Source organism: Ailuropoda melanoleuca, chromosome 7 (genome assembly GCF_002007445.2).
Source record: "Ailuropoda melanoleuca isolate Jingjing chromosome 7, ASM200744v2, whole genome shotgun sequence".
In the NCBI taxonomy this organism is placed as follows: Eukaryota; Metazoa; Chordata; class Mammalia; order Carnivora; family Ursidae; genus Ailuropoda; species Ailuropoda melanoleuca.
This window is the reverse complement of record NC_048224.1, coordinates 24,838,564-24,864,094: the sequence shown is the minus strand read 5'-3', so window position 1 is coordinate 24,864,094 and position 25,531 is coordinate 24,838,564. Positions and strand designations below refer to the sequence as shown.

General features: G+C 46.3%; 2 protein-coding genes and 1 pseudogene across 14 annotated transcripts in view; 1 reads left to right on the top strand and 2 right to left on the bottom strand.

Annotated features, from left to right (window-relative positions):
* Positions 1 to 954, bottom strand: part of UNC13B (unc-13 homolog B) — a 220,767-nt gene extending 219,813 nt beyond the window's left edge. For all 5 annotated transcript variants that reach the window (XM_019809869.2, XM_002929194.4, XM_034664078.1 and 2 more), the window contains exon 1: positions 621 to 954. In XM_019809869.2, coding sequence (XP_019665428.1) covers positions 621 to 642 — 22 coding nt within the window. In that variant the 5' untranslated portion in view covers positions 643 to 954. The remainder of the gene's footprint in view (positions 1 to 620) is intronic.
* Positions 955 to 8,797: 7,843 nt separating this feature from the next.
* Positions 8,798 to 16,128, bottom strand: LOC100472060 (annotated as a pseudogene).
* A 134-nt stretch (positions 16,129 to 16,262) lies between these two features.
* Positions 16,263 to 25,531, top strand: part of FAM214B (family with sequence similarity 214 member B) — a 12,084-nt gene continuing 2,815 nt past the window's right edge. Inside the window, exons 1-4 of one of the 9 annotated variants that reach the window (XM_034664069.1) lie at positions 16,741 to 16,844; positions 23,913 to 24,004; positions 24,087 to 24,230; positions 24,491 to 25,460. In XM_034664069.1, the coding sequence (XP_034519960.1) occupies positions 24,567 to 25,460 (894 nt within the window). In that variant the 5' untranslated portion in view covers positions 16,741 to 16,844; positions 23,913 to 24,004; positions 24,087 to 24,230; positions 24,491 to 24,566. The other 8 variants (XM_034664071.1, XM_034664074.1, XM_019809872.2 and 5 more) reach the window with 8 other exon arrangements.

Below are 25,531 nucleotides of genomic sequence, written 5' to 3'. Positions count from 1 at the left end.
ATAGATCTATTTATCTATATATATAGGTCATACGACTTATGACCTGCTCCAAAACGAGAGAATACAACACACCTTCCCAAGTCGAATATTAGAATATCTTAGCCTACACTGCAGAGAAGCAGGGAGCGAGACGAGTAACAGAGGGTGCAAGCCAAGAGATACACTGGAAGAAGGGATGTGACAGCTGTACCACATCGCGTTCAAACAGCGATAAAAAGAACCTTCTACTAATTCGCCTGCAGTTTCACGGCGCAGGGAAAAGGAAGAAAAGAAAGGGAGACTGCCCACTGTTGACACCAACTATTCGCGGTTTCCTAGCTAGTCCACTCTCACTAGAGAATAGCCCCAGTCACTGTTTAATAGGATCTGGGCCTGCCAGCCAACAACTCTGTCACATGGCCACCGAAATGGAGAGGTTAACAGTCCCTCACAGGAGAGTGAGGAAAAACAAGAAAGAGTGGAAAGAACCTCTTTAAATGTTTATAAATGAGTTAATATAATAGCCCCTCGAGGCACGGACGGGAAGTGAAGTTTGGAAAGGTGGTAACCCCCGCCCACTGGAAGCGTGTGGGGACCCCTCGGCGACCCCGTCCCCTTCCCCGCCCCGTCCACACACTCACCGCGTACACAGAGCAGGGACATGGCCGAGGCACCGGCGAGCCTCCGCCGCACCCCAGCCGCGCCGCTGCACCCTCTTTCCTCTCAGCAGGTGCTGCGGCTGCTCACTCTATCGGCCCCACAGGTCTGACCGCTCCTCATGGTCCCCGTGGCAGGCAGCGTCCCGCCGCTCCCTCGGACCCGCTCAATTCTCACCGTCTGACTGGGCTTCCAGTAGCTGTGAGTACGGACGGGCAGACAGGAGACTGGGCGCGGCACAGCGGCGCCATCTCTGGGAGGTAGGAGCTACCGGGACTACCCCCCTCCTTTCGCTCCACCGGGATCCCGGCGAGCGCCGGGAAAGAGCCAACCCGTGGCGCTCCGCCTCCCAGCCAATCAACTCACGCCCAGTCCACCGACCCCGCCTTCCACAAGCACGTAAGAGGCGGGGTTTCCTTCCTCTTTCCTAAAGTGCAAGAATTTAGGCAGCTCCCCCCACTAATAAGTCTTGGCGCCAAGTGGGCGGGGCTTCCCCTCACCAGTGTGAGGAGGTAACTGAAGCCCTCTACTCCTCCCACACAAGAAGATTCTTTTCATTGAAGAATTTCCATCCGAATTCTTAGTCTCTCCATTACAACTGACAGAAGCCCCTACCTGTAATAATTCAACAAGATCGTAGCACAAGGCAAGCATGTTTTAATTAGCAACTACAGCAAAAGAAAAAAAAGGAAAATAATTGAGTGAGCATAAATAAAGTACAAAGTTTGGAGACTTCCTATCTAGACCTTTTTCCCTTGCACTCCATTGTATCCCCAATGGCTGTGATAATACCCGTTATATAGAAATCAGTCCGTAAATATTTACTGAATGAAGGATAGAGGGAAGATAGGTATTTTAAGCTAGGACTTCTGGTAAGATGACAAAGGAACATGTAAGGAAGTGAGAAATACCAGACCAGAAAACAGGAAGACACATGGTATAATGAACAGATCCAACACCCCTTCCACACTGCAATTCTAATTTGATTGGTTTGGGGTAAAGCTCAGGAATCCTGTGTTTTAAAAGCTCCCCAGGTGATTTTAATGTGATGTCAGGGCTGAGCACCATTAGAGGATCTCCTCTAATGAAGGCTTCATTAGCCCAGCTCAGGTTTCAGCTTTTGCAAGCTCTTGGCACCCTGGAAATCTGCCTGCCAGACCCAGGGAGGGTCTGTCAATCTAACAGAGTCTTTGCCCTCCAAAAGTAAACCTAGCTATCAAATGATTTCTTTCACTGGAATAGTTGCTATGAGAGAGTAACACTCCAAATGCAATAGCAAGCAATAGCAAATGCAATGAAGAAGAAGACTTGATCCTTCCAGTGTTCATCCAAATTTGGAGCAATACTCTGAGGAAGATTTTGACCAGAGCAAGTGAGCCAGCATAGCCAACAGAGATGCTGACCCTAAAAATAATGGGCATCCTCTGGACTGCTGGAGGATGGGGCTACTTAACTACTTAGCCCAGCTGTCCTTTATAAAATTGAAGAGAGCATGAACTTTGAAGCCAATCAGATCCACTTGGTGTATTACCTATTGTCATGTAATAAATTACTCCAAAACTTAGTGGCTTAAAACAACATTTATTATCTCACAGTTTCTGTGGGTCGGGAATCTGAGTATGGCTTGATTGGATCCTCTGGTTCAGGGTTTTTTACAGACTGCTATCAAAGTGCCAGCTTGACTGCAAAAGGATCCACTTCCAAGCTCACTCACATAATTGTGGGCAGGACTCAAGTTGGCTTGAAAACTCAGTTCCTCATTGGCTATTGGCTGGTCTCAGTTCCTTGTCATTGAGCCTTTCCAGCATGGCTGCTTGCTTTATCAAAGCATGCAAGCTGAGAAGGCAATAAAGTGGAAGTCACAATCTTTTTTAACCTAATCATGGAAGTGATATCCCCTCATTTTTGCTGTATTCTATGCATCAGAAGCAAGACACATTCAAGGGAAGGGGAATACACAAGGACATGAATACCACCAGGAGCTGCCTCACTGGGGCAACCATCATTGGGGAACCATCCTAGAAATCTGCCTACCACACCTGGATTTGAGTTCTACCTCTGATACTTTGACCTTGGGCAAGCTACATGGCCTCAATTTCCCAAAGAATAATAATAGTAACTACTTCATAAGATGGTTTTGAAGTTTAAATGAGGAACTGCGTTTAAATTACCTAGTACATAAAAAAATGACAAATACGTGTTTGTTGTTACTTAATTGTGGACATGAAGAGAGGAATGTAGCTGGGAAGTAAAGGGAAGGTAAGCAGAACAAGAGCCACTATCTGAAGGTTCTAATGCACCCCAGTTTCCCAGTTAGAAGTTCAGAGGAGGGGCGCCTGGGTGGCTCAGTTTGTTCACTATCTGCCTTCAGCTCAGGTCATGATCCCAGGGTCCTGGAATTGAGCGCCACTTCGGGCTCCCTGCTTGGTGGGGAGTCAGCTTCCCCCTCTCCCTCTGCCTTTCCTCCTGCTCCTGCTTTCTCTCTCTCTCTTTCTCAAATAAACAAAGTCTTAAAAAAAAAAAAAAGTTCAGAGGAAAATGGCAATAATGTCTTCTGCTCTCTAGGCACTTGACCAGCACCACTTATACTGATCAGCAAGATAAATGTATTTTCAGAAGCAACTCAAACAGGGATAGAAAACCAATCCTCCATGCCCCACAGCCTTCACTAGTTTTTCCAGTACAGTACTTGAAAGTTCTTCAGCATTTGAAAGGAATTCATACTTAAGGTTTAGTTGGCAGGTAGCTGAGAGCTAGGACTCTGAAATCCAGGAAATGAGAAGGAAGGTGGGAGGGATCAAGGAAAGTAGGTAATGAAGAGAACCCAAGAATCTCAAGTGGTTAAGACCAAAATACCTGGGTTTGGCTTTGATGCTGCCTTTTTTGGGAGCCCTCAGGCAGGAAAAAAAGGGGTCCAGGTTAGAACCCTGATGCAGGGGAACCCTCTACCAACTATATGATTATCTTCAAGCCATGCTCCAAGGCCGTTAAAAGTTTACTCTTCCTGCAAGTACCCTATCTCTTGGGAAATATCTCCCAATGCCTAAAGAGAAATTTAATATAAATAACTAATTAACAAATATGTATTAAGTATCTTTTAGGTCAGTCTTAATGAGAGGATACAAAAGTAAACAAAGCACATTTACTATCCATAAAAATTTACAAGGAGATAGAAAAGATCTGTGAAAGAACAAGAAATTAAACTGGGCAGCGAATATGGAACTGAGGGGGAAGAAAAAGGACAATCCCTTTAACACTTCTCAGTGTTAAGAACTAATGTGATAGGGGCGCCTGGGTGGCTCAGTCGTTAAGCGTCTGCCTTTGGCTCAGGGCGTGATCAAGGTGTTACTAATTTAAAAATTGTGGAAATTTGTTTTCTCTCTTGTTATACAAGTATCTATACAACAGCCTCAATTTTACTTTTTTTGGCCTAAAACCTAAGTATTTACTGAATGGTCCTTTACAGAAGAAGTTTGCTGGTCTCTGCTCTAAACTGCAAGAACACCCACTAATTTCACATCAGGCTCCTCCGCTGGGAGGCTGCTTCTTCCTCTCCCACTCCCCTTGCTTGTGTTCCCTCTCTCACTGGCTGTCTCTATCTCTGTCAAATAAATAAATAAATAAAATCTTTAAAAAAAAAAAGAACTTATGTGATAGAACTTGGCTCACAATGACTATGAATATAGTAGAGAATAAGAATATCCATTCTTTGGTAGCATTAGAGGGAGAGAGAGTTTTAAAGTCAGGTTGACTGGAAGGATAATGCAACAGTTTACTGATGATAGATAGAGAGATAGATAGATAGATAGATAGATAGATAGATAGATAGATAGATAGATAGATAGATAGAAAACTAAGGATGCATACGTTTGGGAGAAAGAGGTTTCCTTTTGGACATATACATTAAGTTTGAGATTGTCAGGCATATTCTTGCATATGTACCCATTAGATGATGTGGACTTGAACCCTAAGAAAGCAGCCCAAACTAGAATAGAGCTTCCAATCAATAAAGATATAACTATTTTAATCCCCATTTTTTTGGATAAAGAAAATAAAGCAAAACTAGAATGCAAACCCAACTGTATCTTTCACCAGAGCTCAGTTAGCCACATGGCTATATTGCCTCTTAAGTACTGGAGGAATTCAGCAGATGCTATGAAAGGAATCAAGCTAGGCTTCAGGAGAGAGAAGCAGCCTGTGGAGGAGATGGATCTCAAAGTATGGATAGCACTGAGCATGCAAATATGGAAGAAAGGGTATTTCATATACAGAGAATAAGTTGCATGAACAAATCAAGAAATGAAAACATTGAAACTGTACAGGCATTTAAGAGTAAGCTGCAGAGTTTGAGAGTTGGAGCCCTATGGTTGCCAGGAGACTACATAGAATCAGAAAGGAACAAAGGTCATTTATAGAGCACACCTACTTTTAAGGAGTAGGAAAAGGAGACAGAAAAGGAATGGTAAAAGAGGGAAAACAAGAAAAGAAGTAAACCACCTGTATATTGTTTCATTATAGATCTTATCTTACTGAAAAATTAATTGCATATCTATCCTTTCTTTAGACTCAGAGCTCCTCAACAACAAAGGACCTGTTTTCTATATCTTTATCCCTAACACATAACACAATACCAGGTAATGGTACCCAAAAAAGATTTGTTGACTCGTTGAATACATGAATGAATGAATGAATGAATGAATGAATGAATGAATGTGAATGTTTTAAGGCTTGGTTATTGTCAAAGACAAAAAAACTGGACATCAGTCAAAGTGATTAGGACAGATTTCAATCAGCAATATACTATTGCAATAGGGAAAATAGTCTAGCACAAATTGAACTCATCTTCAATTTGTACAGAGGTGACTAGATGTTTTAAAGGGAGAATGAAGGGGCACCTGGGTGGCTCAGTCGTTAAGCTTCTGCGTTTCGCTCAGGGCCTGATCCCAGAGTCCTGGGATGGAGCCCCACATCGGGCTCCCTGCTCTGCTGGGAGCCTGCTTCTTCCTCTCCCACTCCCCCTGCTTGTGTTCCCTCTCTCACTGGCTGTCTCTCTCTGTGTCAAATAAATAAATAAAATCTTTAAAAAAATAAATAAAGGGAGAATGAAGGAATGGGGTGGAGGTTCATGAGAAGGAGCACAGAAGAGTCAAAGAAGTCATAAATTCCAAAGCAGCAAACCTAGAGTAGAAATGTTACTCCCGTGCTTAAAATCCATGGCTTAGCCTGGCATACTTGGGTTTGTTTGTTTGCTTTTTGTTTTTGTTTTTTTAGAGATTTTATTTTTAAGTAATCTCTACACCCAACATGGGGCTCAAACTCATGACCCCAAGATCAAGAGTCATATGCTCCACTGACTAAGCCAGCCAGGAACCCCTAGCCTGGCATATTTGGAACTTAGTAAATACTGCCAAATGAATAAAATTCCCCTGTGGGAATATATTCCATGAAAATAATTCAAATAAATGGGGGAAAAACCTGTGCAAAAAGATATTTGTGCAGGATTATCTAAGTAGTGAAATCCGAAAATCAGAATGAATAATGAATTCCAATAAATCAATTTATTCATTCCTATCAAGTATTTACTTAATATCTGTTTATGAGTAACACTGTAATCTTATACAAATGGATAAATATCTGAGAAGGAGGCCATACAAGAGATGTAGGTGTTAATGCATTTGAGAAAAATTTATTGAGCATTTACCAAGTACTACACATCATGCTACAGATACAAAGAGGAATAAGACATTCCTTCATAGAACACACAGTCTGGGGATAAACAGACTGCGAAAAGTGCTATAATCATGGTTAGGAGGAACAAGTGGGTTGTTTGCATATATACCTGGAGGTTTCAGAATTGTTTAAGTACTTAATAAGTGGGGTGGGGGGCATGGTTAACTTAGCAAATATATAACCTTCATGAGGGAAGGATGTGTGTTTTTCACTATTGGAAAAAATTATCCAAGATTTGCAAACAAGCAAAAGAAATTAGTGGGTGTTCTTGCAGTTTAGAGCAGAGACCAGCAAACTTCTTCTGTAAAGGACCATTCAGTAAATACTTAGGTTTTAGGCCAAAAAAAGTAAAATTGAGGCTGTTGTATAGATACTTGTATAACAAGAGAGAAAACAAATTTCCACAATTTTTAAATTAGTAACATTCAAAATAAACCAATAATAACTGAATACAAGTTTTTGGTACAATAGGTCGACTAATGAGAAGGATGAAATTCTTTTGGGGAATATGCATTTTGCTTAGTTGGGTTTCAAGTATTATTAGAATCAATTGCAGATGTCCAACTTTAATGTTGATCTGTAATGAGATTTTATGAATCTCGTCTGTCTTTTCTCACAGATAACTACTGTTAAATACTGCTATCAATCCATGAGCATGTGATTCCATCAAGCGTATTCATTGCTTAGAAAGCATTTATAGAATTCTATTAGAGTCTCCTCTCAGATAGTTGCTTAATTTTTTAAGTGAAGTTTTTATTTATTTTTAAAGTAATTGCGGGGGTGCCTGGTTGACTCAATTGGTGAGCGCCTGCCTTTGGCCCAGGATCCTGGGATTGAGTCCCTGCTCAGCGGAGAGCCTGCTTCCCCCTCTCCTTCTGCCTGCCACTCGCCTTGCTGTGCTCTCTCTCTCTCTGTGTCAAATAAATAAATAAAATCTTCTAAAAAATCTTTTAAAATCTTTTTTTTAAAGCATAGGGGAGAGGCAGAAGGATAGAATCTTCAAGCAGACTCCCCACTGAGCACGGAGCCCAATGTGGCTGGACTTCACGACCCATGAGATCATGGCCTGCGCAGAAACCAAGAGTCGGATGCTCAACCAACTGAGCCACCCAGGCACCCCATGAATAACCATACACTTTAAATACATTACATTTTCACAAGGTTTGTAAATTTGTTGAACTAAGCCTTTTTTCTGCTCCACATGTATTTTTGCCACCATTGGTTGTGACACAGTTTAGCAGATTCCACTTCAGGTTGTGCTGAATTAGTGTTTTCTCAACTTCCTTGAAAACATTTTCACCTGTAATTGTTTCATGCAGACTATTCATCGAGGCTAATTCTTCAGTCACTTCAAATTCAGCATTGACTTGTCAAAAAAAACAACAAGTGAACAGTCCTGACAACTGTGGACTCATCAGGAGCCAAGGAAAACTACTTAAAAATTTGCTTTGGTTTTTTATTTTGTTAATCTCTACACCCAACATGGGGCTTGACCTCACAACTCTCAGATCAAGAGTCATGTGCTGGGGCGCCTGGATGACTCAGCCGGTTAAGCCTCTTTCTTTGGCTCAGGTCATGATCCTGGAATCCTGGGATCAAGTCCCATGCTGGGCTCCCTGCTCAGCCGGGAGTCTGCTTGTCCCTCTCTCCCTGCTCATGCTCACTCTCTCTCTCTTTCTTTCTCAAATAAATAAATAAATAAATAAAATCTTAAAAAAAAAAAAAAAGAAGTCATGCGCTCTTCCAACTGAGCCAGCCAGGTGCCCCTAAAAATAAAATCTTTAAGGAAAAAAAGACATTCTTAAATTTTAAATTCTTAAATCTACCAAAAGTAGACTACAATGCATGATCGCATAAAATGAACTTCACTTCTAAGCATCACAAACATTAGAACACAAAAAATCCGAAGATGGATATTTTAAGAAATGTACAAAATAAATTTGCTTAAGGGGCGCCTGGGTGGCACAGCGGTTAGGCAACTGCCTTTGGCTCAGGGCGTGATCACGCCGTTGCAGGATCGAGCCCCACGTCGGGCTCCTCTGCTGGGAGCCTGCTTCTTCCTCTCCCACTCCCCCTGCTTGTGTTCCCTCTCTCGCTGGCTGTCTCTATCTCTGTCAAATAAATAAATAAAATCTTTTAAATAAATAAATAAATTTGCTTAAAAAATAACAAAAAAATTTAAAATTGATTTTCCCCTAAAGTCCAAATAAATGTGGTCTAGGTAACCAGTAAAGGCTTTATATGCTCCTTCCTTTGATAAGAATAAGTTTATGCAGGGATGCCTGGGTAGTTCAGTCTGTTAAGCATCTGACTCTTGATTTTGGCTCAGGTCATGATCTCAGGGTCATAAGATGGAGCCCTGCATCAGGCTCTGCGCTGGGTGTGGAGCCTGCTGAAGATCTCCCTCTGCCTCTGCCCCTCTATCCCCCACCCCCTATACCTGCACTCTCTCTCTTTCTAAAAAAAAAAAGAAAAGAAAAGTTCATGCAGAACTGTATATCCAAGTGTGTGTGCAAGACACACTCACATGCATCACAAATACAAGCACATACACCCACAGGGACACACACAGCTGAGTTTTTATTGTTCTAGGCACTTCGTATCCACCTTAAGTCAACCATCTTCCCATTACATTTAATGAATTTCTTCTTTGGAGGCAAGACATTTTCTTCAAAGTAGCCTAGTTGATGACATTTCCTGCTGGGAAGTATCGGGCCACCATGAAGGAAGACCCCTCACTTGCAGGTGCCTTCCCCATTCCCATCTTCTTTGTTTTCTTCCATACCATGGCTGTGAAGTGTCCAGTCCTGGAGGTGAAGTCAGGCTGCTGGAAGTTGTACTTCTTGATTTCACTGTACCATCTATTGGCCATCTCCTTTCCTGTCTGATCAGAGGAGGCCCATGCCAGGTTCTCTCCGAACCGGCCATGACTGGACTCTGGGCTGGGCTTGAGCATCCTTGGGCTGGCCAGGACTTCTGCATAATGCTGAGCCTCCTGGCTGGTCTCTTGCAGAGCTTCAGTGTGGGGGGACGCCATGCTGCTGCTAGCACTTGTTGTTCAGGACCTCATTATTAAACTGCTTGGAAGCTGACTTGCCCATGTCCCACTGGGTGCTCTCCCCAGCTCTCACTGTTGCTGTGCTGTGCTCTCTTGCCTGGTCCTGGGCTGCTGGAGATCAATTCCTATCTTTATGAACCTGGACAGATGGGTGAATCCAGGTGACTAGAGGAAGTCAACCCTACTGGCAAAAAGAGAAGAGTTACTGTTTCCAAGATCCAAAACACACAAAGGGCCAGGAAAAAGCATAAGGTTTGGGAGTTGGGGGATTAGTGGGAGATGTGGTAGAGATAAGGAACTCAGAACTAACATAGCCCTGCCCAGCGCAAGGAACCATGAAAAGCTCTATGGCACAGAGCAAGGCCTGCCCACACTCCCAACACATATACACACAAGATCTAGGGCGCCCTTGCTCCTTAATCTACTGCTACTGAGGCTCATTTTCCTCCTCAAATTAGTTAATATAGACATGAAGTAGAGCCCCAAGTCTCTGTGTAGAACCCATTTTTTCCTTCACAAACTCTAACCTTGCTCACAGATATCTGCTATCTATATATGTCAATAGATACCAAATCTGTATCTTTAGTTCAGACTGTTCTCATCAGCTACAGACCCATACGTCCAATAACCTGCTAGATTTCTCTACCTGAAGACTATTCTGGTACCTCAAACTCAACATGTAAAAAGTTAAAATCACTGAAATATGTTAAAATATATACTCAACTTGTTGACCTACAAATTCCTCTTGGCAAAATAAAATCTCCCTCAATATTTGTTTTAAAAGATCAGTGTGCTTAGAGTCACTAAATTATTATTTTTCCTTTGGGCCTAAAGTGAAAGGATTCCCATAAAGTTCTATAACCTCTTTATTAAATAAAGGAAAGTTAATTTATTTGTAGCAGCAAAAAACTAGAAACAATCTAAATGTTTTGTCTATAGATTCAACACAATCCTAATGAAAATCCTAGTAGGTAGGTTTGTGTGTGTGTGAGTGTATACAAAGTGATAAGCTGATCTTAAAATTTATACAGGGGGGTGCCTGGCTGGCTCAGTCTGTAAAGCATATAGCCCTTGATCTCAGGGTCATGAGTTTGGCCCCACACTGGGTGTAGAGTTTACTTAAAAAAAATTATATGGAAATGGAATGGCCAAGAATAGTTAATATAACCTTACAATCTTAAAGTTGGAAGACATGGACTACCAGATATCAATATTTATTACAAAATTATAGCAATGAAGAACACTTGTGATGAACACTTGTTTTATGAAAAAAGAGACAATGTAGAGCAGTGGGAGTAAAAATTATTTTGTTGACAAAAATCATCCACAACTTGAAAATGCTGCAAAGAAAAGGAAGTACGGCTAGCCAAAGATGAACTATGAAGGCAATATACTTGTGCTTAACTCATTCTCTATTTATTATTATTATTATTATTTTTTTAAAGATTTTATTTATTTATTCATTCGACAGAGATAGACAGCCAGAGAGAGGGAACACAAGCAGGGGGAGTGGGAGAGGAAGAAGCAGGCTCCCAGAGGAGGAGCCTGATGTGGGGCTCGATCCCGTAACGCCGGGATCATGCCCTGAGCCGAAGGCAGACGCTCAGCCGCTGTGCCACCCAGGCGCCCCTCTATTTATTATTGATTAAAGGCTAAAACTCTGTGAAGTCATGTGTTAACTTACATATTTTTGACTGGTAATGATGTAAAGGATTTCTGATTAGTAGAAAAGGTTATAGGGGCACCTGGATGGCTCAGTCAGAAGAGCATGCAACTCTTGATCTTGAGGTCGGTTGTGAGTTTGAGCCCTAAGTCGGGTGGAGAGATTACTGAAATAAAGAAAAAAAAGAGGGCACCTGGGTGGCTCAGCCAGTTAAGCATCCAAGTCTTGATTTTGGCTCAGGTCATGATCTCAAGGTCATGAAATTGAGCCCCACATTGGGCTCCATGCTCAGTAGGGAGTCTGCTTCTTTCCCTCTCTCTCCCTCTCCCTGCCCCTCCTCCCACTTATGCTTGCATGCACTCTCTCTCTCTGTAAAATAAATAAATAAATCTAAAAAAAAAAAGAAAGGAAGGAAGGAAGGAAGGAAAAAAGAAAAGAAAAGGTTATGGTGTTATTATCCTGTAGACATTATCCAGTTTTAACTAACTTTTATCTAACATTCTTTTTTCAAATGCCTATAAATACCTGTGATGGTTAATTTTATGTGTCCACTTGACTGGGCCACAAGGTGCCCAAATATTTGGTCAAACATTATTCTGGGTGGATGTTTCTGGATGAGATTAATATTTGAATAGACTGAGTAAAGCAGATTGCTCTTCCTAATGTGGGTGGGCCTCATCCAATCAGCTGAAGCCCTCACTAGATCAAAAAGGCTGAGTAGGAGAAAATTTCTCCAGGTGCCTGGCTGGCTAAGTCTGTAGAGAGTCTTGATCTCAGGGTTGTGAGTTTGAGCTCCATGTTGAATATAGAGATTATTTAAAAATAAAATCTTTAAAAGAGAGAGAGAGAAAATTTCTCTCTGACTGGCCAGTTCTCTGAACTGGGACATTGGTCCTTTATCCTGCCTTTAGCCTCAGGCTGAAACATCAGCTCTTCCTGGGTCTTGAGCCTGCTGGCTTTCAGACTGGAACCACACTGTCAGCTTTTTTATCAGGCCTTTGGACTGGGACTGGAACTATACCATCACCTCTTCCGGGTCTCCACATTGCCAGCTAAAGATCTTGGGACTTGTTAGCCTCCATAATCCCGTGAGCCAATTCCTTATAATAAAATTTCTCTGTCTCTATCCCTATCTATGTGTACGTGTGTGTGTATGCATAGATATGCATATATGTATATATGTATATATAAACACATGTATATATACATACACATATATGTGCACATATATGCATATATATAAACATATCACCCCACCACAACTTTGATACAATACCTCATTTGCTTGAACACTCATTGAACATGCTTTACCATCCTCCTTATCCCCTCAGTAATGAGTTAAATGAATTTCTGTCAGGTTTTCATTCTGTATTCCTATAAGAATCTTGCTTTTAACTTTTTGGAAATTGTACTTTGACAATGTTTTCAACAAAAAGTACTGGATTAATTCTATAACCATATGGGGGGAGAAATGAATCTTGTCTCCTACCTCACACCATACACAAAATCCATTGCAGATGACTTATAAAAGGTAAAATAATAAAGCTTCTAGACAATGACATAAGAGAATATATTCATTACCTTGGGATAGGCAAAGACTTCATTTTCTTTTTAAGGTGGTTTTTTATTAAAGCACAGGTACAGGCTGCATGGGCTGGAAGCACTGCTGGGCAAAAACTTCCTAAATAGGCAAAAAATGCATTATTCACAAACAATGAAATAAATTGGACTCTATTAAGGTTAAGAACTTCTGTTCATTGGGGGCACCTGGGTGGCACAGCGGTTAAGCGTCTGCCTTCAGCTCAGGGCGTGATCCCGGCGTTATGGGATCGAGCCCCACACCAGGCTCCTCCGCTATGAGCCTGCTTCTTCCTCTCCCACTCCCCCTGCTTGTGTTCCCTCTCTCGCTGGCTGTCTCTATCTCTGTCGAATAAATAAATAAAATCTTTAAAAAAAAAAAAAAGAACTTCTGTTCATTGAAAAACACCACTTAGAAAATAAAAATGCAAGCTGCAGAGTGGGAAAAGGTATTTGCAATAGATTTCTCTAACAAAAGAATCATATCCAGAATATACAAAGAGCTCCTACAAATAGAAAAAAGACAACCAAATAGAAAAATAGGCTAAGGACTTGACCAGGCAAGTCACGAAAGATAACCAAGAGACATACAAAAAGGTGCCCAAATTTACTAGATATCAGGGAAATGCAAACTAAGGCCACAGTGAGATACCACTGTATATACACTAGAATAGCTGAAATTAAAAAGACTGACAACATCAAGAGTTGGCCAGAAAGTGGAGAAACTAGACTTCTCATGTATTGTGGGAATGTGAACTGCTACAATAACTTTGGAAAAAAAAATATTGGCAATATCTACTGAAGCTGAACATATACACGCCCTGTTACTCAGCAGTTCTACTTCTAAGCATATAGCCAATAGAAATACATGTACATCAGTCAATAAATTTATTTTTTTAAATGTAGAGGAAAAATAAATACCAGTTTGGAATAGTGGTTACTTCTGGGGAGAGAAGATGAGGAGCAAGCGAGAGAATGGAATGAGATTAGGAAGGAGTATATAAAAGCTCAACTTACCTGACATATTAATTTCCTTAAGAGAGAATTCGAGGCAAATGTGGTAAAATATTAAGATTTGATAACGCTCTGTGAGAAGAATGTGGATGTTTGTTATAGTATTCTTTATAACTTTCTGTGTCTAAAATATTTATAAAGGGGGTGCCTGGGTGGCTCAGTAGTTAAGCGTCTGCCTTCGCCTCAGGGCGTGATCCCAGCGTCCTGGGATGGAGCCCCACATCGGGCTCCACTGGGAGCCTGCTTCTTCATCTCCCACTCCCCCTGCTTGTGTTCCCTCTCTCACTGGCTGTCTCTCTCTCTGTCGAATAAATAAATAAAATCTTTAAAAAAATAAAATATTTCATAAAGAAATCTTTTTTATTTATTTTCTTTAATTTTATTATTATTTTTCAATGTAACTTCTACACCCAACATTGGGCTCGAATTCCTGACCCTGAGATCAAGAGTCACATGCTCTACCAACTGAACTGTCCAAGGGCCCCTCATAAAGAAATATTTTTAAATCTTGTAGAATATTCAGAGAATGTTTAAGAGCCATTGATTTAAAATAAAAACCTGTAATATGAATAAACAGTATAATGCCAGTATTGTGGATATAAACATACCACATACACACACACATAGATTGATATGATGTGATGAAACTGGCACTTTTTTTTTTTTTTTGGTTGGCAGCAAAGCAAGATTTATTGAGTGATAGCAAAGTTATAGTACAAAACTCCCAAGGAAGGAGGGGACCTGAGAGGGTTGCCACCAGAATTTCTAAGTCCAGGGGTTTTTATGGTCTTGTTGGCGGCTGTTTTAATCTGATTAACCCTCCCTGCACCTGTCATCCAATCAGGTTTTTGTCATCTATCTATCACATGGCAAAGGGTGGAGGGCTCCTTCCAGGGTGGTGTAAAATCCTATTAAGGATGGTTTTCCTCTTGGGGCGGGGGAGGTGTGCCTCGTTCCTGCTTGCCTGCCTTCCAACTATCCTTCATCATTACTCCCTCTGAAGAGGTAACCCTAACTGCTCTTAGGGAAAAAGGGTGAGGAGCAATCATAAGTACTTCCTGCTGATCAGGGGCTTTGGATGGGACAGCTGTCAGGTGAACCTGACACTTTAACTCAGGAGTCTTTCTTCCCCGAATCCATAACCTCAGTCTAATCATGAGAAACACATCAGACAAATCCCACTGAAAGACATTCTATAAAATATCTGATGGTAAAACCATCAAGGTCATCAAAAACAAGGAAGTCTGAGAAAATGTCACCCCCAAGAGAAATTTAAGGAGACATGGTAACTAAATGCAATTGCTATCCTGGATGGGATCCTGGAACAGAAAAACAGCATAAGGAAAAACCAAGGAAATCTGAATAAGGTATGGGCTTTAGTTAATGATAATGTATCAATATTGGTTAATTAATTGTAACAGATGAACCGTACCAATTTAAATGTTAACAAGAAGGGAAATTGAGTGGGGTATATGGAAAATCTGAATTACCTTCATAAATTTTCTAAAATCTAAAATTGTTCTAAAATAAAGCTCATTTTTTAAAGTCAAGTAATTTAGCCAAATTCATACAGCTAGTAAATACCCAATACCCAAAATTCAGAGGCCAACACAAATGACTACAAACCCTATGCTTTTTCCACTACCCAAAACCCTTCCAACTTTACTGTCTGTAGGATTATCTAGGTATTCGTATGACGACCCAAACAAGTTCCTTGAGGATAGAGAAAAAAACTTTTTTTTTCTTTGCATACAATTGGTGTTCAGTAAACCAACTTAACTACTCACAGAGAGAAAGTCCCAGAAACTTAAAGAATCTGCGACTTTCTGAGAACTTCGTCAGGTTTGACCCACAATCGATACCGCCAGCTCTACGGAGAGGCCGAGCCCCTTCAGTTCTGCAAGGGTCCTGTGCTGCCATCTACAGGTAGCTTGCCATCTGCAGGTAGCTTACCAGCTACCAGCAGGACTTCCCCCCGCTGTATCTCGGGATAGCAGGGCGAGTGTAAATTGGAGAGAAGACTCAAGCGCTAATTAAACTAAGAACATATGTAACTCACATAATCACTTGACACTTGTACAAAGCAAAGGCCCTACTTCTCTCCGGCTACTGCAGACTCTTCTAACTTCGTATTAACACTTAGGCTCCTAAAATTCACAGAACTCTTTGCTGACCCACCTTCCACAGGTACAGATCTGATTGTTACTGTCCATCTCCCAGAACTGAGATTCTCCCGCACAGCGTAGGCTGCAGGCACTTGCTCAACCTCACAGACTTGAAACCCCACCAACCAGATTCTCCCATCTTCACATACCTCTGAGACTCCTTGCACTACCTTGCAAACCCCACAGACCTCCCCATTAAGGCAAATGCGCGCGCTAACCCACACATCCCCAGAAAAAGACTCAAGTTCCGCAGGCAGCTCACACTAACTCGAAAGCCCGGGAGAGCCCTAGTCGGGCTCCGTGCCCTCAGGCTAGCGCTTTGATGCCAGCTTCGGCTCCTCCACCCCCAGCCTAATCCGGTCAGCCTAGGCCCGCACCCTGCGGGCCAAGGCCCCGCCCCTCTAGACCTGTCATCACAGAAGCCGCACGTGGCCGGGTGGGACCTGAGGCGACCTGCGGCCATCACTTTGTCTCCTCCGCCATCCATTGGGGCCGCCGCCGCCAATCAGAGCCGGCGGATCCGGGCTGAAGCGCTAGCGCCCGGGTGAGGCGAGCGGGAGAAGGGGTGGGGGTAGGAGAGTCTCTGAGACCGACCCTGGCTCGCGGTGGAAGAGGGGCTGGCCAGGGTTCTGCCAGGCTGGAATCCGAGGGGCGGGTCCCAGCGAAAGGCGGAGAGACCAGAAAAGGGCGGGGATCAGGGAAGGGGTTAGGGACTAGCGGATGTTCCCTGGGAAACGCAGAGAAGACGAGAAGGGGCGGAGTCATAGGGGGCGGGGCCTGTGTTACAGGGGAGGAGCCAAAGGAATTAAAGAAACTAGGAAAGGGGACGAACCCCGAGAAGGTGGGAGGTGGGACAAGGGAGGGGGTGGGCCTCGGCGTTGCGGGGGCGGGGCTCGGACAGAAGGGGTGAGGTTTGCAGGCCGAGGCTGCTGCTAGGGCCTCTCTGTAACTGCCCCAACCCACTACCTCCTCAGGTGCAACGGGACTCACGGAACTACAGGTGTGGGGTGGGGTGCGCGTGAAAGAAGGGACTAGGATGGGGGTGCGCTTGGGCAAACATGAGGAGGTGGGGGGCACGTTAGAGTAGGAGAGAATCTGAAGACTGCTGTGGGGGGGGAGGAAGACAAGAGTTGGGGGAGGACTTGGGGGCTCAACGTGTGGGTAAGCAGGTGCATTCTCCAGGGGCCCTTGTGGGGGAGAGACGGGAGTGCTTTGCGGAGGCTAGAGGTACAGTGTGAGGGGGCTAGGTTTCTGTCTGATGTGGAGGGTTGGAGACTGGCTATACTTGAGGGGGAGGGGATCTGAAGTTGCTTTGGGGGAAGCAGGTGCTGTATGATGGAGAAGAGCTGGTGGTCCAGAGTGTGGGAGAGATGGAGGGACAGAGGGACTGTGTACAGAAAGAAGGGATGGGGTTGTGGGCACTGTGTGAGGGGAAAGGGTTGTAGGCCCCAATTGAGGGGAGAAGAACCCCTAGTCCTTTGAGAAAGACTTGCGGCTTTGTAGAGACTCAGAAAGAGGCTTGTTTACTGTGTTCTAGGAATGGCATGATGGAATTGGTGGGTTAAAGAAGCCAGTCCGTAGTGCTCCTGGCTCCTTGGCTCCTAATAACACCTTCAGGCCTGACCACTCTTAGGGAGGATCAGGCCCCACGTGCTACTAGGTCTTCTGTGGCTGTCTCCTCAGTCAGCTTTGGATCTGTCTGGCTGAGACTGGAGTTTCTTCCCCCAGCTGGTGTTCCTGTTAACCCCCACTCTAGTTCCTGTTCCTCCCAGAAGCTTGCCTTGGTCCCTGTCTTCCCCCTCCCCCACTTTGCCCTGCCCTATGCTCTGGGTGTGCTCATTTCCCACTTCCTTCCTCGCCCTGGGGCCTGGCCTGGGACTTGTGGGTTTAGGAGCTGTACCCTGCCCGGAACTTTGTGCTCAATGGCCACAGACCCTAGTTACCAGCAGCAAGGCCCAGACCTCACCCTACTCCTACCAAGATCTCTCCCAACAGCCCCCACAAGTGACTGGCTGGTAGTTTTTTTACCACTTGCCACAGACTTATTTTTCCCACCCTTTTCCTTCTCCTCAGTGGGGAACCCTAGGATCCTAAAAAATGGGCTTCTGTGGGAAGGGTGAAAATTACTGAGTCTTTGATGTATATTTTGAGAGATAGGCTACTATGGCAGGCTGAACTCCAGAAAGGGTATGAGATTCCAGCCTCAGCTGGAATGGCTCCCACACTCCTGGCTTGGAAGCGGATGGTCAGAAAGGGACTAGGGCCTAGTCCTCCAGGGAGCTCCTCAAGTTCCCTGAGGGCCTTGATGTAGTACCAAAGTCCTATTTGCCCCTGGGCTAGCTGGGAGAGGGTGAAAAAAGGCCTGCCTTCCACACAGGGGCTGGATGAGTGTGACAGTGTTACTGAAAGGGGCCCCTAGCCAACCTCCTTCTAGCTGTGACTGGCTGGGGAGGGAGGGGGTGCTGAGGCTAGACAAAGCCGTGGGGTAGGGTGGGGTAAGGGAGGGCAGGCTGAAGGCTTTTGAGGAGGAGCTGATTGCTATGGCAACACAGCTTCCCAGACTGTCTCTCAGAGAGGCGGGCCTAGGGCAAACACTCCAGCTTCCTCAGGACTGAGGCATTTGTGTGAGTGGGTGGGGCGTGAAGAGAAAGGGCATCAGTTTGCTGTGCTGAGGCTGGAGTATATAGCCTCTCTGCTTCACTATATGGAGGAGGGCATTCAGACATTTGGGTCCATTCTCTGAAAATGGATTTGCGTGAACAACAGCTATTAGAATCATAGCAATATAAGGCCAGAGTTGCAGAGGCCCTCAGTGGCCGACATCTATACAAACCCCTCACCTTACAGAGTTGAAACTTTACAGCCAGAGACTGTGACTTTCTCTAGGTCTCATAGTGAAAGAGCAGGAATTAGGACCCAGGTCTTCTGATTGCTGTTCACTCAGTCCAGGGCTCATCATTTCTTTCAGCCAATGTTTATTGAGTGCTTATTATGTGCCAGGCACTGATATCGATTCTGGGAATACTAGCGTGAACAAAGCAACATTGCTGCTCTCACAGAGCTTCCATTCTAATACAGGGAGAAAGAAATTGTGTGTGTGTGTGTGTGTGTGTGTGTGTGGCAGAGGAAGCCAGGCGGTGATAACTGCTGTAAAAAAAAAAAAAAAAAGGAGGGTAAGAGTTTGGGGCAGCTAGGTAAGGCGTCTTGATTGCACCATGCTGCTTTCCTAGGGCATATGGAGGCCTAGAACATCTTTGACCTTCCCGCTGAACTATTGCCCCCCTGACCTTTGCAAGTAACTAAGGCCTGGGCCTATGTTAGTGGCAGTAAAACAGAACTTACTGCTTGTTCTGTGGCATCACCAAGGGACTGTTCATTTCCTATAGTGTTCTGTGTCTATTTGTCTTCCTAGTAAGCTTTTACTAAGGCAAGTACGTTCTTAATTTGGTACTCTGCCATTTTGTTCAGGATTTTGAAAATTTCCTGAGTCCTGTTCCTTGCCATTAGGGAACCAATGAACAAGTCAGTCCATGGCAACTGGATTTTTTTTCAGGGTTTTTCTCCTGGTCTGAGGTGAGGAAGGGAGCCTAGGGGAAAGGTTACTTACTTTTTCTAAGTCTAGGGCACAAGGAGGAAGTAGGGGGAGGGGAGCCTTTTTTTACTGTCTACTGACAACCTCAGGGCCTTTGGGGCCTGCAGCACAGGCAAGGTAGAAACAAGGACCTTGGGCCTTCTGTGGGCTCTGAACTATGGAAGAATGGACTCCCCCTCTTCTGGAGGCACAGCCAGGGAGCCTACCCTGGCTGATGCCAGTTCTCCAGTCATCAGTTCGAGTCTTCCCTCTTTGTTTTTTGTTGTTGTTGATTTAAGATTTTATTTTTAAGTAATCCCTACACCCAACGTGGGGTTTGAACTCACAACCCCAAAATCAAGAGTCCCATGTTCTGCTGACTGATCCAGGCTGGTGTCCTGAGTCTTTCCTCTTTTGTCTCTGATATTTGCTTGCTTCTCTGGAAGACTGATGGAAAAAGCTTCCTAAGTTTGGAAACTGACTTGTCAACAAGTGCAAAGGGAAAGGTAGTTAGGGCTACGTATTTTCTTAGCTTGCCCCTAAAGCAGCCCCTCTAAAAAGTATCTTTTAATGTCCCATCCTTGCAGAGGTTTCCATCCTGGTCATTTAAAGAATAGGAGGACAAGAATTAAGAATGCTGATTCTGCTGCCACTTAATTTGGCTCATTCTGGCCTGAGCCTGGAGCCCAGTGACTCAGGGGGAGGGTGGAGAGTTTCGAGGGAGCTGTGAGTCATGGGAGTGAGCTTCATCGCAAGAGTTGGGCACATCTCCCCCACTAAAGGCGGAAGCCTTCCTATCCCACTTCCTCTGGGTGCTCTGTCTCCTATGAAGAGAGAGTACTGGTAGAAGGGATGAAACAGCCTGATCTCAGAATGGTAGTTAGTTGAGAGAAACAAATAGGGGTGTGTAGGTCCCTGAATTAAATATATCCCTATCTCAGGAGTCCTTGGGGCCCCTCTAATGAAGGCAAAAAAAACGTCATGTAGAGTAAGGAAAGAAAGAATACCATTTCTCGATGGAAGGAGATAAGGTCCCACTACTGGACTATTTCATCTGCTCTGACATGAAGGAAGCTTTCTCGATTTCAACAGTCCTCTGGTCTCTGAAGCTCTGGTTTGCAAGGAAGGGAGAGATGAATGGGAGTGGGGATATTTAGGGTTTGGTGTAGGAAGAGCAGGCTGACTTTGGAGATTGTCGAACCGTTTCTATGAAAGCCCTAGGGCGTCCTATTAAACACCGTCGGAAGAGGAAGGGCGGAGGTGAGAAGTAGGAGGCCTAAGCCTTTGAAAGGGTTAAATGGCAAGGCAGGGAGCTCCTTTGGATTCCGGCAGATGAGGGGTTAAGGGATGGGCGGGGTGGTCCCGGGTAGGCCTGCCCCCTTTTGGACCAATGGGCGTGCGTCTCTTGGAGGGGGCGTGCCTCACACTTGAGGTCGTGGAGAGGCTGGACTCCTCTGGGCCAGTCAGCATGATAGCTGCCCATGGGGGGCGTGGTCTTAGGGGGGCGTGGCGGCCGCGTTCGCAGCGGCGGGGGTGTTGGGGCATTGGGCGGGGCGGGCGGCCCCATCAGCTGGTAGGAAATGGCCTGTGAGTCAGAGGGGCAGCGGAGTCGGCAGCGCGGAGCCGGGGCGGCCACGGGGAGGGACAGTCGCGGGGAGGGGTGCGGCAGTGGTTGGGGGGCTGCGGGCTCCAGAGCCCGCTAGTGTTGCACACGAAGCTGAACAGAGAACAGCCTAGCAAAGCAGGGCTCTGCCTGAGCCACCCTTTGTCTGGGTTGGGGGCCCGTGGCGGGGAGGACCCGGGATTCGAGGGGAGGGACCGGGACGGGACGGGACGGAAGGGCCCGGAGCAGCGGCCGCCGCGGCGGAGCCAATTTAAGCGCGGGGTGAGTGTGTTCTAGGGGGAAAGAGCAAATCTCCGAAGCTCCAGTAGGGAATGGGGCCTGTCCCAGGCTCTGGGGAGGAGAGGGGTGAGAATGGACCTGGGAGACTAAGCAGGGGGTCGGGGAATCGTCCAGAACAGAGTTCAGGAGAAAGGGTGAGTCTGCCGGGCTCAGTTTGGAGGAGGTGCTGACATCTGCTCCTTCTCCACTGAGGGTAGAGGTTTTAGGCCAGCGGTCAAGGGGTTGGTGAGAGACCAGAGGTTGACCTTCTTACTCACAGTGGCGGTCCATGGGAGTAGCAGCCCTAGCTTGTGTGGACATGTATAGGGACAAAATGCAGAGCAGCTGGCAGTTCTCTCTGAACAGGATGAGGGTAGAAAGCACATGGAGAGGAATTCTCCTTCCTGTCACCCTCCTTGATCAGTGTAGAAATGGATATCTTTAATACTGAAGGGAAGGGGAGAGTGAGCCTGGGAGCTTGTACCTGTACCAACACCCACCTACCCCACCTCCCAGGCCTAGCAGGTGTCTGAGGTACAGAACCATAGTATTCTGGGACTTGTTGTTTTTGCTGGCCTTGCTCGCTGGGCATGTTGGGAACTGTAGTCCTTGCCAGCCAGAGCCTGGCACAGCTGTTTGATGCCAGCTGCTGCCCACCCCCTGCACAGAGTGAGGTTTGCCCTACCCTGCCCCCCTCCTCCACAGTCCTGCCCCATGAGTCAGCTTGAAGCCATGGTCTAGAGCCAGACAGGCTGGGTAGCAGGGAAGTGAGTCTTAGAGCTTCTCATTGAGAAAGCAGGAATTGAGAGGGTTTTGGGATAATGAGCATGCTGGGGTCAAGTAGGGCATCATGTCATCATCTGGCTTCCCCAAGGCAAGGACTGAAGAGGCCAACTTGGATGACCAGGGGGTGAAATGCTAAGGGAAAGGCCCTTTCTGAATCTGTATGGCTTGGGTAGAGGAAAGGAGGGGTAGAGATGAATACAGGTTGTACCTCTTACAGTGCTGTCATTGGAGTTCTGCCCTTTCCAGGTACCCGAGCCACCACAGGGAACCAGAATTTTCTTAGTGGTCTCACTTCTACTGAGAACGTGGTGAAATATGGTAGGGTTGCGTGCAATGATGGGAACTTGGTGTAGGAAAGCTTTTCAGTCTCTGGGGTGCAACTCTCTCCCTTTCTCCCTGCCCCCCACTTCCACCTCTTTTGTTGCTGACCCTGTTTATACAAGTAATCTCTCTGCTTCTCTCATTCTGGGAGTTTTTCTCTGCATTGCCAGGAACAATGCTGAGATCTCTGGTCTTCCGTTCTACTTTTTTAAGTATGCTGCTATGTGCTTAATCCCTATACTTGGAGTTTGGTGGAGGGACAGAGCACAGACCTATTCTCAAGAACCCCATGGTCTGTCTAGGAGATTTCTTTTATTTTTTATTTTTAAGATTTATTTATTTATTTTAGAGATCGAGAGAGCACAGGTGGGAGGGGCAGAGGGAGAGGGAGAGAGAATCTCAAGCGGACTACACATTGAGTGTGGAGCCCACAGACGGGCTCCATCTCATGACACTGAGATCACGACCTGAGCAGAAACCAAGTCAGCCGCTTAACTGACTGGGCCACCCAGGCACTGCTGTCTAGGAGATATCTTACCTACAAGAGCAAGCAAAACTGTCACTGTGGTACAGTAGATAGTGACACTGCCTTAGGTGGAGTCTCAGAGGAGAGAGGGAGAGATTTATGGTTTAGGGTGGCCAGAGTAGGCTTTCTGGAGGGAATGGCGTTTGGGCTAGCCAAGGAGTAAGGACAGGACTTAGGTAGACATACAGGGGACATTCCTTGAAGGGGAAAAGACATTGTGGATGGCAGGCAGCACAGGCTGCTGCCCAAAGGAGAAGCTTGATTCTGGAGGCAGTATTTCCTTCCACAAAAAGGAAGATGGCCTTTAATTTGACATTGCCCTCACCCGGTGTGGGTTCCTGGGGGTGAACTAGTCAGTAAAGACCATCTTGTGCCCTGGCAGAAAAACAGTGGTTTGGGTTTTTGTTTGTGCAACATGTTGTGGCAAAGTGGAGAGGTAGTCCTAGTTGTTTCCAGCTGTCTGACTGCCCCTGCCTTATCTCTAGTGTTCAGGGCCTAGGGGGAGGGTAGGTCCTGGAAAGTGCCTTCTGGCAGTGCCTCTTCCACCCCCCCCCCCACTTGTTTTTGATTAGATTTGTTGCGGCCTGTTAAAGGGATAGACTGCTGGGGGCAATTGGGAGTTTAAGTCCAAAGGGCTACCTTTGAGCTGACCTGAGGTTTGTATACTCTGAGGAGTGCTCGTGGGGTGTGAGTTTCTGCAAGACCTCTGCTCTTAGGGATTTGGGGTAGCACTATCCCTTTGGAGATAGACTTATGGGAAGGAGTTATACAACTCGGTGGCCCTGACTAGGAGGGCTGAATTCTTTCCCTGACCAACTCTCAGGAGGCATGATCGCTTGGATCCTGGGGTGTTGCATCCCCCCTCACATTCAGGGCAAAAAGCCCCTTTGCTCATGGCCCTGATAACTGGTCATCCTGCCACAACTTACTTCTCACATCATTATTGCATTGAATGGAGACCTGCCTCTCTCTGACTCCTTAGGTAGCCCAGCTCTGCCCTCTGGGTGCTGGATCCCAAGACCGTGCCTTCTGTTTCTGAAGAGCTTTTCATATGGAAGAAGGATATCCTGGAGGGTACTCTGGTAACCCACAGTTGGAGAGGAGCCTTACCACCGGCTCCAGGGATCCTGGCTTATGTCTGTTCTTCTGTCCTCAGGGTCCGGCTGAGCCCAGGAGCTGCACGGAATGGTGGCAGTCACCTTGCCAGTGCAGCAGGAATGGACCAGACTGCAAGCTAGGAGAGCAAGGCATCAGTCAGGAAGAGGGAACACACAGCTAGGCTTAAGGCCTCTTCATCGGGGTGAGTGCTAGGGAAAAGGAGGGGAAGCAGGTCCCGTAAGAAACTCGAGGTAATCATGGTACCCTCTTAGAAGTTCTTGGACTGGTCTCTGTTATTAATGGGATTAATATTCCATTAATCTTTCTGGGGTTTTGGACACCTTCACCCCCAGGAACTCCATAAGGCTACCTCTTCAGGCTGGGGGAGGATCTGAAACTCAGGTGGAAGGGAGAAGACTCATTGATTCCTCTGACCACCTTTTCTTCTCTTCTCTTGCACAGATGTCCCCAGGCCCCCCAGCCCAGGCCCAGCATAAAGGCTGTGTGGGGGGGCCCCCCTGACCCAAGGGGGGGCTTCATGCGCCACGTGCAGGCGGAGCCATCTCCATCCTCAGAATCAGAGGCTGGCCCTTCGCAGCCTGCAGTCAGGCAGGGGGCCCTCCAGGGTGGCCTGCTCATGGGCTACAGCCCAGCAGGGGGGGCAACATCCCCTGGGGTTTACCAGGTATCCATCTTTTCCCCTCCAGCTGGTACCTCCGAGCCTCATAGGGCCCTGAAACGGCCGGCCCCACCCACTGAGGTTCCCAGGGAGCTGAAGAGAGGCCCTGGGCTGGGGTCCAGAGAGGGACTACCCCCTGAAGAACCATCTACTGTGAGGCTACTAGGCCCAGAGGGACTGGGGCTGGGACTGGGTGTGACCAGCCAGCATTTCTGCCATCATGGCCTCTGTGTTGTGGAACAGGGAGGTAGCTCCACCTCGCCTTGGACTTCAGGGGCCCAGAGTCCCCCCTGTCCCCCATCAAATGCTTCCTGCAATAGTTTGCACACCAGAGACTGGGCTTCCCCAGATTCAGGGGGACAGGGGTCCCTGGGGGATTCCCCAGGGCCAGCCCCTCTGGGCCAGCTGCACACATTTGACACTGATTTGCACAGTCTTGCACAAATAGGGGGTAAGAGCCCAGTGGCTGGGGTGGGCAACGGGGGCAGCCCTTGGCCTAGGGAGTCCCCTGGCACTGCCAATGGGCATAGTCCCGAGCACACACCCCCTGGCCCTGGACCTCCAGGCCCCTGCCCCACCAAGCGAAGGCTGCTTCCTGCTGGAGAAGCCGTGGATGTCAGCTCTGAGGATGAGGGGCCAGCCCCTCGGAGGCGCCGGGGAACCCTGGGCCACCCTCCTGCTGCCAACAGTTCTGATGCCAAAGCCACACCCTTCTGGAGCCATCTGCTGCCTGGGCCCAAGGAGCCTGTGCTGGTAAGCCAGGAGAGGAGATGGTCTATTCTTAAGTAGATACGAGTGTGGGAAAAGGTGAAGGCCTGGGGCGG